At 44.5% G+C, this 14,758-nt stretch overlaps 1 protein-coding gene across 2 annotated transcripts in view; it reads right to left on the bottom strand.

The window, feature by feature from the left end:
• Specc1 (sperm antigen with calponin homology and coiled-coil domains 1) overlaps positions 1 to 14,758 on the bottom strand; it is a 330,607-nt gene that overhangs the window by 217,690 nt on the left and 98,159 nt on the right. For both annotated transcript variants that reach the window (XM_008825314.3, XM_017795771.2), the window contains exon 3: positions 10,724 to 10,859. In XM_008825314.3, coding sequence (XP_008823536.1) covers positions 10,724 to 10,859 — 136 coding nt within the window. The remainder of the gene's footprint in view (positions 1 to 10,723; positions 10,860 to 14,758) is intronic.

The following is a 14,758-nucleotide window of genomic DNA, read 5'->3' on the forward strand; positions in this document are numbered from 1 at the left end:
CCAACACAAATTAGACTTGATGGGGGAAAAATATGAAGGTATGTAAGGAGGGAGGTGAGGATGGATCTGGGAGGGTTGGGAAAAGGGGGAATATGATCAAAATATCGTATAAAATCTCAAATAATTGAAAAAAATCAGAAGATGCATGAAGAGAATGAACAACGTGAAGGTCTGTATGTGACATGTGGTGCATTCAGGAGACCAAATTTCAAATACTCTATCCTTTTAAAAAAGAGAGGTTCCTTTTATTAAGTCAGAATTTTCCTGAAGGAGACCAGCGTAAGGAGAGAAGCAATAATCAAAGTAATATGAGAATGCCTAGGAGGCATTTAATAAAATCCGCCAATCAATTCTAAAAACCACCTTAAAAAAATAAGCATTGCAGGCCAGCTTCCTGCATTAAGTTTAATGGCAAAACACCAAAAGCACCCACAGTAAGGCGACAACAAGCTGAGGACATCACCCACATTTAACACAACTTGGTCACACACATTCGACAGCAGGAACCAGAAACAAAAGAGCAAGGCCTGGAGTGGAGGAAGAGAAGAACTTGGATGATTTTCCACTTGCAGATCACATGAGAGTCAGCTGAAACCAGTCATGCTCAAAAGAGAGGCCAGTCAGGGAGTAAGCCAGACTGAGAACAAGCATCTGGAAATTACAGTTAAAACCACAACGAAGCGTTGTGTTGGTGTTATGTGTTATGTGTCCCCAGACCCAACTACTTAGGAGGCTGAGGCAGGAAGCTTTACTTGAGTCCATGAATTTGAGACCAGCAGGAAAAAAATAAAGATAATCTCCCATCTCAAAAATAATTAATGGCCGAGCATGGTGGCGCACCCCTTTAATCCCAGCACTTGGGAGGCAGAGGCAGGCAGATCTCTGTGAGTTCGAGGCCAGCCTGGTCTCCATAGTGAACCAGGCCAGCTAGGGTTACAGGGAGACCCTGTCTCAAAAAAGATAAAAAAAAAAAAAATTAATGGTAAAAGGAGGATTTGCTTCCAAAGCACTAATACTAAATCTGGAATGCTACAATATTCAGAGATCAGCACAGGCTTTGCTTGTATGGGGATGATGCACAAATTCATTCCATAGTTTAAAAATAAGAAAAAAAATTACAAGGAATAAAGAACCCCACCCACAAAAGGAATAGAAGCAGAAAAGTAATGGCATAGATGAGGGGCAGGAGAAAAGAAATCAGCAAAATACAGAAGACAAAAAGACAACGGGGGTTTGGAGAGATGGCTCAGCAGTTAAGAATGCTTGTTGCTCTTCCAGAGGACCAGAGTTGGTTCCTAGCCTCCATGTTGGGTGGCTCACAACTGCCTGTAACTCCAGCTCCAGGGGATCCAATGTCCTCTCTGGCCTCTGTGAACCCGCACAAACATGATACATACACAGAAACACACAGACACACACAAAAATAAAAATAAAAACAAATCTTAAAAAAGAGCACACGCAGCACAGGAGAGACAGTTGTGCTCCCTGAGGGAGACTTGGCAAAGTCAGTATACCGCCCCCCACCTCCGGGGAAGATAGAGGACACACTCCCACCTGTCTGCACCACAGACCTGGAAAAATGTCATCCAACCAGCACTTTGTGCCTATGCAGAAAGTTGGAGAAAAACCCTTGGCCCCACTCCAAAGCCCTACCTAAACCAGGTCCATTGGAAAATGCAGGGGCATGAAACCACCCCAAGCATTACAGAGCTCAGGATGTGGGCTTGGACTCTAGTGTTGCCTTCCTAGCACACTCACAGCTGGTCTGACCCCAGATGCCACCAGAAGTTAAAACCCAGTTCTAGCTGGGCATGGTGGCACACGCCTTTAATCCCAGCACTCAGGAGGCAGAGGCAGGCGGATTGTTGTGAGTTCAAGGCCAGCCTGGTCTACATAGTGAGTTCAGGTCAGCTGGGACTGCAGGGAAACCCTGTCTCAAAAAGAAAAAACAAAAAAAAAACAAAAAACCAAAACCAAAACCCAGTCCCTCTACGAATCAATAAAGTACAGTTTATCCACAGCATGGTACCACAGTCTGCCTTAAGCAGGGAGGATACTCTGACACAGGTTTCAAGTTGGATGGACCTTGAGGACATTATGCTAAGTAAAAGTAAGTAAATCCCAGAAGGACATGTACAGATTCTGAAACAACAAGCTCACAGGGGAAGAAGGCAGACTGGCGGGTGCTGGAACTGTTGGGAGGACATAGCAAATTGCAGTTCATACAACAATGAAGGTCAAGCCATGGTGGGAGGAGGTTGAGGAGGCAGCTGGTCTTACTGCATCTGCAGCTCAGAAGCAGAGTCTAGGACTAGAGAGATGGTTCAGAGGTTAAGAGTACTTGCTGCACAGTCATGAGGATGGGAGTTTGGACCCTGTCCCTCAATCCTCAATATTGCCTCAGGACCTGGAAAGTTCAAGGTGAACTCAGTCAAGCAAGTTCCCAGGCTCAGCCTAGTTCAGTACCCTCAACCTGCGCCACCCCCAACCTCTAACATCCACTCCCACTGCCTGATTATGCAGGCCAATGGACCTGTGGCCCTCCTCTGCTCTGCTCTCCTCCCCTCCTGACTGGGACACGGGTACCTTCCATATCTGACATTCCTGCAGCATGGCCTGGTTCCTCATGACTCTCTCCTCTCTATTGTCCTCTGTTGACACCAGCTAGGCTCTGAATATCTCTGTCTCATCGTCCTCTTCCTGAAGGGGGTGTCCCAGTGACAGGCTCCCCACCACCACACTATGGCCTGTTGTCACTCCCAAGATCATCACCATCTTTTTTCTCCACACCTGCTCCTGTAAGTCACCTTGTCCTGGTTTCTTCTCAGCCTCTGTTGCCTGCTCCCAGCATTTCCTGGATGTGGACAACGACAGCTGGCTTAACCTCTTTCTGCTGTCTCTTGGTCTGAGGAGTGGAATGATACTGTCTCTCAGGGCTGCAGTAAAGACGTGGAGACAGTAGACAGCATTGATGGGGTACCCAGAATGGTGGGCAGTACGCAGTAAGCATCAAAAAGGGGAGTGGTGAGTCTATATCAAAAGAAAGAAGGGAAGAAAACTGCTCTGCTTCCCTCCCCAACCCTGCAGCAAATCCCCTGAAGCAGGAAGAACCCCAGAGCCAGACCCTGGCTCTGAATCTGGGAGGCTACCCAGCCTGCCAGAGCTTCTGTATGGGAGGGGTCAATACTTGGTCAGAGCCCTGGTCAGTCTTGTCCCCTGTCAGCAAGGATATGCACCAGGTAAGGGCCAATTTACTGGAGAACAGGTGGGCATGTGTCCTTCAATGACACGAATACCTCCTTGCAATTGAGCCTACTTTGACCTTGGAATCATAACTTTATTCTCACCGACAACCCTCCAAGATCCCTGAGACTCCATGAGCAGTAAATCAAACAGCTCTCAGCCTTCACTTCCATTTATTTAACTTTTAGGAGGCACTGCCTCCTAAAAGTTTAAAATACTGAGATGCTTTTCAGACCTGCAGGTGTAGTGCTAGAATAATCTACACGAACACCTCTGGGTCTCACCAGTTCTCAGTCATTCCCTGTGTGACCACAGGACCCTCCTGGCCACAGCATATGCATTCTTCATCCTTCGAGGGCCCATCAGACCTCACCTGGCCAGCCTCACTGCTACCATGATCAGAAACCTGACTCTGTCCTATCTTACAACCCCACTTTTAGTAAGTGCCCCTAAAAGATCAGGACTTAAAAAGATAACAGTGAGGATATTGTGCAGAATGATTAAGGCGGCCTCGGTGCACACTGTGTGATCCCACTCCAGGACGCCTTAGGTGGTCCATGCTCAGAGACAGAAGGTAGAATGGAGGCTGAGAGGGATTTTGATGAGTGCAGGGCTTCAGGTCTGCAAAATGAAGCAATCTGGAGAACATAGAAGTCTAATGTGAAGGCTGCACAATGTGTGCAGTGCCTCTGAACTGCACACTTAGGACTGTGGGGTAGCATGTGCTTGCCTAGCATGCACAAAGCACTGAGTTTGATTCCCACCACAGTAAAAACAAAAGCAAGACAATCACAACATCAGGGAAGGGAATGAACTGTATTCTGAAAAATGACAAAAGAACAGGACAGCTTAGTGGGTAAAGTCACTTTCCACCAAGTCTGATGACTTGAGTTCAAGCACAGGTATTCACATGGTCAAAGGAGAGAACAGGTTGTCCTCTGACCACCACCCCTGCACTGTGGCAACCACATGTACACACAAATCATATGCACACATACATACCCAAAATAAATAATAAAATGCAATAATTTTAAAAATGGCTAAAAGAGCCAGGTGAGATGGTGCACACCTTTAATCCCAGCACTTGGGAAACAGAGGCAGGCGGATCTCTGTGAGTTCAAGGCCAGCCTGGTCTACATAGTAAATTCCAGGTCAGCTGGAGCTACAGGGAGACCCTGTCTCAAAAAGACAAATAAATAAATAATAAATAAATAAATAAATAAATAAGGCCTAAAAAAAAAGAGTGAATTTTATGTGTATTTTACCAAAAATATTTTGAACTCAGGGGCTGTCCCTGTTGCATGCAAACTCTGCAGAAGACCAAGTGCCTACCTCCACTGCTGTTGTTTCTGCCGTAGTCTAGTCTCTCTGCTCTCTAGCTGTGCTGGACACCGGCTCTCACAGGCCTTCACAGCTACCAGCCCTGCCACCATGGCCCTGCCTAGTCGTCCAACCCAGCCCACTTTGTCCCTTGTCCCATTCAGATGGCTCAGTGGAGGCAGAAATCTTTGTCATGGTCCCTTTTGCCTAGAACAGTGCTGAACATGTAGGAGGCACTCAAAAATATTTGTTGATTAATCAGTAAATAAAAGAGGTGTTACTTCTGAAGCTAAGTAATCCAACCTTTCCTCAGAGGTTGTGGGACATGGCTGCCACCTGGTGGCTAGATTCCCTCACAGCAGGACCTTCCCTGAATTCCCTTAAAGTAAGGGCTAAGGTGTAGGCACTCTTAGGAAGCCCTTGCTCTGCAGCCTGGAAAGAGACAAACACACAGGCCACCTCAGGAAGAAGAGGAAGACCTGGCCGCACCTCAGATTCATGACAGAAAATCCGAAAGTGGATGTTCAAGATGGACACTTGATGGTTCAGGACCTGATAAAGCAGCATGCTGCCCTAAGGCTGCTGGAGGAAATGCACAACAGTCCCCAGAGGCCTGGGAAGGAAAGTGGGGCCTGACAAGAGGCAGCATAAGGAAGGATTAATTTTGGCTCATGTTTTCAGCCTATTGTGACAGGAAGGCAGGGTGGCAGGAGCGTGAGGTGGAAGGAGAACAAGATGGCTGGAGCATGCGGCAGCTGGTGATCACATTGCACTCACAGCCAGGAAGCAAAAGGATAGGTGCTGGGGCTCAGCTCACTTTTTTCTTTACCCCTTTTTATTCAGTCCAAGACCCCATCCCTTAGGATGGGAGACACACCCACTTTCAGGGTGAATCTTCAACGCCTCAGTTAAGTTTCTGGAGACATCCTTATAGGTGTGTCTCCTAGGTGATTTCAAATCCAGGCAAGTTGACCATGAAGATTAACCATCACAGTATCCATAAACATGTAGAGTTATATATGACAATTTTAAAACTAAAAAACATCAAGAGAAAAACCAATACACTTGAAAGAATATACTGATAATACCCTCCATGCATTAAAGGAAACAAATCAAAGGCCAAAAAACTAAGACTGGGCAGCACTGATAATCTTTAGGTCAGAGAGATGGTCCAGCTGTCAAGAGCACTTGCTGCTCTTGCAGAGGACCCAGGTTACATTCCCAGCACCCACATATTTTTTAAATGACTTCAACTTCTCAAATCTCTATGTGATTGTAACCTATCTTTCCTTTTAGAGAAAATTACCTACGCATTGCCAGCATCTCCCTGCCTTCCTGTGACTGGATTTTTTCCCTTCATAGCTGAACCTTAAGAGAACTGAGTAAGACCTGCAAGAATCTAACAGCAATACACCTTTACACACACACACACACACACACACACACACACACACACACACGAATAAATAGCACACACATACACATACTAATCACACACATATCCCCCCCCACACATATACATGTTATCATCATACATACACACATCACACACACATGAAGGTGTCACACATATACAGGCATCACACAAACACAACACATCACATACATATACATTACACATACATACACACATCACACACCACATACATGTATCGCACACTCACACATGCACACATCATACAACACACATACATATACATTACACACTCATAGGTACACACACACCACATACATTCATTATACACACATATACACATGCATCAGATACAAGTACATCACACACATCGACACACATAAACAAATTATACACTCATACATACACATATAAACACATGCAATACACCACACACATACATATACACATGCACAACACACACAAACACACACATCAGACACACATATGTATACACATCCACTCTCACCTTTGTTACTAGTATCAGTGTTTTCATTTTCCCATCTCTCTCATGCCAGTATAGTTGGCTCTGGGATGTCTGCCTGTGTTACAGGTTTAGTCCCTGGTGGAGCTATGGGAGGTGGTGGAACTTGCAGAAGGTAGAGACTGTGGGAAGCCCAAGGCTCCCTGGGACACACCCTTAGAGAGATGTAGGGCCCCAGCCTCCTGCTCACTCTCTGCTCCCCATCATGGCATGAGCTGTTTGGTCCCACTATGTGGTCCTCACCATAGGAACCTCAAAACTGTGAGCTGAAACATAACTTTTCCTTTTACAGACTGGGGATGTAGCTCAGTGACAGAACACTGGATGCAGCCTGCACAAGGCCCTCAGTGCAATTCTCTGTGCTGACTTCCCATATGAAGCCTTTCTTTTAATAAGTTCATCATCTCAGGTATTTTCTTATTCTGATAAAATGAACACATGTGTAGATAAAGTATCATCCATTTTAAATGACTGCCCAAACAGTGCAGTTAAGAGAGCAACACAGAAGCCCTGCATGTTCCGGCTCCTGAGAGCAGGTCCTAATGGATTGAAAGCTACCTCAGTGCTGAGGCAGGCTGGGAGTGAGGGTCATTACAATGCACCAAAGTGCCAGCCATGCAAGGTCTGGAGCAGGGTGCTGAGGACTGCCTATGCTTAAAGTAAAAAACTTGGGGCTGGGAAACAGCTTAGTGGCAAACAGTCTAGCTTCAGTGAGTACTGCAAACAATTTTAAAACAAATAAAAGCTTGAGACATACATCAAAGAATTTGATTTCACTAAAATAAGTCCATTGGACAACTGGGTGTGGTGGCACACACCTTTAATCTGAGCACAGGAAAAGTAGAGGCGGGCAGATCTCTGCGAGTGCATGCTGGTTGTGTAGGCCAGAGGTCAACTAATACTGGATACCTTCTATCACTCTCCACTTTGTTTTTTTGGTTTTTTTTTTTTTTTGAGACAGGGTCTCTCATTGAACCAGGGGCTCCCCACTTGGCCAGCAAACCCCAGGCAGGGATCTGCTTTCTCTACCTCCCCAGCACTAGGGTTACAGGCAAGAACCCTGCACTTGGCTTTTATGTGGGTACTAGGGATTGAACTCACGTTCTCATGCTCACCCAGTAAGCACTTCACCCACTGAGCCATCTTTCCACCTCCCTATAATTAATTTTGATGAGAAGACTGTAATAAGATTCAATTTCATTTTTCACTAAAGTATTACCCAGTTTTATTTTAGGGTTTTTTTTTTGGTGTTAGGAACTGAACTCAGGGCCTCACACAGGCTAAACAAGTGCTCTGTTCTGAGCCATACCCCCAGCCTTACAGTCACAGAAAACACTACCTTTATCCTGTACCAAATGCAATGGCAGGTTGTGGACTTTCTCCACTGTGTTTGCTACGGTTAGCCCTTTGATCACTCTCTTTCGGAATTTGCTAATTATCCTGGGAGGATATTCTGAATCAGAGCTTCCTAGCGGTGCTACCCAGCCAGGAGGGATATTTTGCCTGCATTGTTCAGGGTAATGTTTAGCAGCAGCTCTGCCCTCCACAGACTAGATGGCAGTCAGGACAACCAAAAATACCTTCAGCAGGCCTAGTGCTCACTGGCTACAGATGACTCCCAAGGCAAAAGGTAACATTTTACTCAAGGTGGTACTTCCAATTCTACACCAGTATGTTAATTAGGATGAAACTGAGTTGACAGAACAATTTAAACATTCCCATTACATTTAATATGTTATACTACTAAATTTACTGTTTAATCTTTCTATCTCAAACTATGTGTTTCCTTTCACTTGTTCATGTGTTCCTCTTGGATGACACAGATTTGTTCTTCAAAAGGATGTTATGGTTTTCTTTTAATATACAGGCTTTTACTCCAGGCGTGCACCTTTAATCCCAGCCCTCAGGAGGCAGAGGCAGGTGGACCTCTGTGAGATGAGGCCAGCCTGGTCCACATAGTGACTTCCAGGAGGGCTGGGACTAGGGAGACCCTGTCAAACAACAACATCAACGAACTACATACACACACACACACACACACACACACACACACACACACACACAGAGACTCATATAATTAACTTTAACCCTGGGTATTTCACCTTTTTTCATTCCCTCTTAAGTGGGGTTGTTTCTTCTAATATTATCTTTTCTAATTTGTCACTAATAAGAAAGCTATTTAGTTTAGTTTTGTTTTGTTTTCCTGACAAGGTCTCATGTAGGCCAGGTTAACCTTGAACTCCTATGTAACCAAAGCTGGGCTTGAACTCCTGAGCTTGCCTCTACCTCCCCAGTGCTATTTACTTGTTTTTTGAGGCTGAGTCTTTATCTTGCATAAACTAGCTTCCAACTCTTAGGTTCAAGTGATGCTCCTGCCTCTGAGTACTTGGGACTGAAGTACCCACACACTTATAATCTCCCAAGAGTGAGTTATTAACACCCAGGAAGATGGACCACAGGACTTTTCTTTGGCCTGTGATTTCCCAGGCACATTGTGCTCAGTCTCTGTAGTATTTGCACATTCTTGGACAGCACAAATGCACTTGATTGTACTGGACAACCACTGTTCTCTTAACTTTTATTGAATTGCATTTGGTATCTCATTATTTGCATCAATAATATTGAGAGTGAGATCAGCCATCATTAATTTTTAATGATATCTGCTAACTTTTGAAATCAGTAGCAGAAGTTTGCATGATAAAAATGTTTTACTTTCATTTGTTGCATTTTAAAAACTGAGTGTGGGAGTTGAAAAGATGGATTAGCAATTAAGAACACTTGCTGTTCTTCCAGAGGACCCAGGTTCAATTTCCAGCACCACATGGCAGGTAACAACTATATTGTAACTCCAGTTCCAGGGGATCTGACACCCTCTTCTGGCCTCTACAGGCACTGCACACACCTGGTGCACTTATATACATGCAGGCAAAATATTCATAAACATAAAATAAAAACAGTAAATAGCTAGGTGTGGTGGTGCACGCCTTTAATCCCAGCACTTGGGAGGCAGAGGGAGGCAGATCTCTGTGAGTTCAAGGCTGGCCTGGTCTACATAGTGAATTACAGCTGGGGCTACAGAGAGACCCTGTCTCAAAAAGACCAAAAAAAAAAAAAAATAGTAAATAAAATACTTCAGTTCTAGGGGATCTAACTCCATTTTCTAGCCTCCTCAGGCACTGTACACATGTAGTGCACATACATACATGAAGGCAAAACACTCATACAGATAAAACAAAATAAAAGCCTGGCATAGTGGCATACAACTTTGATCCCAGCACTTGGGAGGCAGAGGCAGGTGGATTTCTGTGAGTTCAAGGCCAGCCTGGTCTACACAGTGAGTTCCAGGCCAGCTGGGGTTATAAGGAGACCCTGTATCAATAAAATAAAATAAAAATAAATATTGAAAACAAAAAGTAAAAAATAGTGTGCTTAGGGGCTGGAAAGATGGCTCAGCCAGTTAAGAGCACTGACTGCTTTTGCAGAGGACCTGGGCTCGATTCCCAGCACCCACATGGCAGCTACAAACCATCCTTAATTCCAGTTCCAGGGGAATCTGAAGCTCTCTTTTGACCTATGCGGCATTGCATGACATGGGTACACTCACATACATGCAGGCAATACACTCATACACATAAAATAAAAATAATAAAAATATTTTTAAAATAGTGTGTTTAGTATGAAGTCATTCATTCTTTAAAACAGCAAAACTATTACATAAAAACACAGACCATTCTCCTTATATCCAAAGCTACATATAATCCTCACATTAAACTTAAAAGCCAAATAAATTAAAATTTATCCTTGGAAAAGTAGTCCAGAATGTGGTATTTTCTGAAAAGGTACAAAAGTGATGCATGTAATATCCTTCAACACCCATTATCATCAAGGCCTGGTTCAGTTTTTTTTTTTTCCACCTTAGGTGATTCCCAAATCCATTGGGACATTTTATCCAGGGTGACCCCAGAGATATACCACCATGCTCAATCCCAAAAAATTCCACATACACAAGTGACCAGTGGACTGCTGGGGTGACACGGTAATTCACTGCTCTTCTGTCCTTCATCCATCTTCCCCACTGTGCAAAAGTCCCAGGCAGGGGCTGTCTCCTAAACCAACTCCTGGCCATGGTAAGTGCTCAATAATATCTGACTGTGGGGAGAGGGGCTCAGTAAGTCACTAATGGTACAAAGATGATGGCCTCGTGGCCCCTAGCTCCCTCCTACCTGTGCTGCTCCTAGGGCGGCTCTCAGTGAGCTCAGAGATGGCTCCAGAGGTGGCAGTCTTCTTCAGTCGCACCACCCCTGCTGAGGTGGCACTTCCAGGTTTGTTGAGCATGTCCTCACTGCTGGCCCTCTTGAGCTATAAAGAAGTTGGAGGGAAGGAGAGAGAATGAAGTGAGGAGTGCTGTAACCACCATGCATCACAGTGAGCACTGCCCAGCAGCTTAGGTCCAAGAACAGAACTGTGTCATATGACTGTATGAGGGAAAGGTGCATTTACTTGGCCTCTTATAGCACACCATGGTACAGCAGACAGAGGTGGCAAACAGTGTTGATCATGGATCATGAAGGTGATAGCACACTCCTCTTTCAGTGAATGAATCAGGGAGTGAGTAATATGGCCATTTGTGCTCAGACATACTAACACTGATCATTAAACTCCTTAAGTCTAATAGTTTATAAATCTAACACAATAACTAGAACATTTGAGGCAAGAAAAATCTCAGATGACTCAAATTCTTCCATTTATAGTAGGAAGAGCTCCTCTATCAAAATGTATCCATGTGTGGGAGTGAGACAGCCACCTGGTATTTAATACAGCGTAACATTTCAAGCACTTAGTCCATCTCTAATAGTCTTAAAAGTCTTAGTTGTCCCAACACTTCAAAAGTGTTTTCTGAGATTCAGGGAAATCTCTCTTTGTTGCTGTTCTGTGCACATGTTCATGTTTGTGCACATGTGTACACATGCATGTGGAGGTCAGAGGACAGTCTTGGGTGTCATTCCTCAGGTTGCATCAACCTTGATCCTTGAGACAGGATCTCTACCTGGGCTGGGGCTTGCCAAGTAGGCTAGGCTGGTGTGATGGCTAATCTTGGTTGTCAACTTGACAGGCCTGAGAAGAGGGAATCTTAACTGAGGAAGTTCCTCCAGCAAATTGGCTTTGTGAGAGTGTCTGTGAGGCATTTTCTTGATTGCCAATTGACGTAGGACGGACCAGCTCACTGGGCCCACGTGCTATCCCTGGGCAGGTAGGCCTGGGCTGTTTAAGAAAGTTAGCTGAAGCTGGGTGTAGTGGCACATGCCTGTAGTCCCAGCAGCTGGAGGGAGAGGCAGGCAGATCTCTGTGAGTTCAAGGCCAGCTTGGTCTCTATAGTGAGTTCCAGGCCAGCTGAGGCTACAGGCAGGGAGACCCTGTCTCAAAAAGACCAAAGAGAAAAGAAAAGAAAAGAAAAGAAAAGAAAAGAAAAGAAAAAAAGATAAGGAGAGAAAAGAAAAGAGAAGAGAAGAGAAAAGAAAAGAAAAGAAAAGAGAAGAGAAAAGAAAAGAAAAGAAAAGAAAAGAAAAGAAAAGAAAAGAAAAAAGCTAGCTAGCTGAACAGAGGCTGGGGGAGAGCCAATAAGCAGCATTCCTCCATGGTCCATGCTTCAAGTTCCTACCGTGCTAGAGTTCCTGCCCTGACTTACCTCAGTGATGGACTGTAACCTGTAAGATGAAATAAACCCTTTCCTCCCAAGTTGCTTTTGGTCATGATGTTTATCTCTGCAACAGAAAGCAAGCTAAGACAGCTGGCTGGCCAGCCCAAAAGCCTAAGGGGTCTACCTGTTTCTGCCTCCCCAGCACAGGGATCACAAGCAAGTACCACTGTTTTCATGTGGGTTCTGGGGATTGAACTAAGATTGTGCTTGCTGTGCAAGAACTTTACTGACTGGACCATCTCCCTTACCCTGTTGTTCAATGTTTTTTTAAAATTTCGATTTATGTATTTTTATTTTGCACGTATGAATGTATTGCTTGCATGTATGTATTGCATCTGTGTCCTGCAATGCCCTCAGAGGTCAGAAGAGATTGTTAGAACCCCTGGAATTGGAGTTATAGATGGTTGTTAGCCACCATGAGGGTGCTGGGAATCGAACCTGGGTCCTCTGCAAGAACAATCAGTGCTTTTAACCACTGAGCCATCTCACCAGCTCCTGTTGTACATTTTTGAGATAAAGACCCAGGCTGGTCTCAAACTCATGCCAATCCTCTTTTCTTAGCCTCCTGAGAGCTGGGATTCTAAGTGTGCACCACCACATTGGGCTCTCAAGGCATTCTGTTAACTGTGAGCCCTTGTAAAATCAAAATGTAAGTTACAAACTTCTAATATATAATGGCATAACCATTCCTATGCCAAAAGGAAGGAATGAGAGGATAGCAAGAAAAGTCAAGACCAAAGCAAGACCAAAACCCAGCAGGGCAAACACAAACCCCTACAACTCTATGTCTGGTATCTGGGCTTCTGATGGCATCATCTGGGCTCCAAGAAGCTTATGCAGCCCCATCCTTCTAGTTCTGTTGCCTGAAGAACAGAACTGTGGCCTCTCTTGACTGGACTCATTCACTGTCTACAGCTTTCTTCAGTAGTTGTCTCATGAATCTCCTATATCCTGGAGTCTCCATTGCAGCACAAACTTCACCTTCACAGCTTCAAACAAAGCCCACTCAGGAGCTCCGTGCAGGAAATCTGAGCTGGCCTCCGTGGCTTCCTGGAACCTTGGTACAATTTCCATGACCCCCTCACTTTTGCATCTTCTGTGACTACAAAATCAGCACCACATGGATGACTCCAAGTTCTGCTGCCAGCTTGAGATGTAGTCTGGCCGGCTTAGACCACAGTTGTAGCCACCTCTATGTTCCTTCAAGGCTGCAGCTGGGAAAACACTTCCCCTAGGAAAATAGCTATTTTCCACCAAGGTACTGTGAAAACTCTACCTTGATCAGACAGGCTCAAAGGAATTTGTATCACTATGCCTCAGGCTCTCAACAGATGAGGTCTTGCTTTTATAGCCCCTTTCCATTGTCCAGCTTTGTCTGAACCTACTTGCCTTAAATTTTAACCAGGTTCACCCTACTTTCCATGCAGAATGTAGTTTCACATCTTTTGCTTTACTTTCTGCTTGCACTGTAAATCTGGATAAATGTAGTCTGTAAATACATACAACCACAGTCTTACAGTTTCCTCTGCCAAACACTTTAGTACATTTAGTTTTGAATTCTGCCTCACTCAAGTTTTCAGAACATGAGCAAAACACAGCCAGATTCTTTGCCATAATATAACACAAATGGCCCTTAGTCTAGAACCCAAGAGTTTCCTTTCTAAAGTCTTTACTGCTGCATTTCTATGGGTATTCTGGTCTTCTGAACTTCCACCAGATTGGCTCATTAAGCTTACAGCATTCTAGGGCTTGTCTAGCCTATCACTCCAAACTAGTTCACATTCTTCTTGCAAAGGAGTCCAGAAGGTTTAAGGGCCACACCTTGGGTTTCTCACAGTAGCCTCACTTCTTGGTATCAATTAAAATATATTTTTATTTTATGTGTATGAATGTTATGTGTGCATGTATGTGCATGTGTGTAAGTGCACCTGTGTTGTGCAGTACCCATGGAGGACAGAAGAGGGCATTAGATCCCCTGGAACTGGAGTTTTAGCCGGGTGTTATCTGCCATGTAGGTGCTGGGATTTGAACCTCGATCTTCTGTAAGACAAACCAGTGTTCTTAACCACTGAGCCATCTCTTTACTCCCTCAGTATCAATTTTATGTATTAGTCACTTTTCTCACTGCTGTGACCAAATACCTGGCAGGAATCCAATTCAGGAAGGGCTTATTTTGTCTCACAGTTCAGAGGATACAATCCATTATGGCAGAAAAGGGACAGTGGCAAGAGGCTGCCTGTTCATATCTCATCTCAGCAAACAGCAAGCAGGGGTGGGGGGGGTGGGGGGGTGGAGGTTTACTGGAGCTTAGCTGTCTTTCTCCTCCAGCCCAGAGAATGGCACTGTTCACATTCAAGGTGTGTCTTCCCTTCTCACTTAGTCACTCTGGAGAAGCCCTCACAGACACATCTAAAGATGTGTCTCATTAATGCTCTCTCTCTTTTTTTAATCATTATTTTAAAAATTTTTAATAACTACATGATTATAAGAAGCATTTCACTACAGCTTTAACATATTCAGTAACACACTCCAGAGCAAGAGTATATCTCTTTCACAAGTG

The sequence above is a fragment of the Nannospalax galili genome, unplaced genomic scaffold, assembly GCF_000622305.1.
Source record: "Nannospalax galili isolate Female #2095 unplaced genomic scaffold, S.galili_v1.0 scaffold530, whole genome shotgun sequence".
NCBI lineage: Eukaryota > Metazoa > Chordata > Mammalia > Rodentia > Spalacidae > Nannospalax > Nannospalax galili.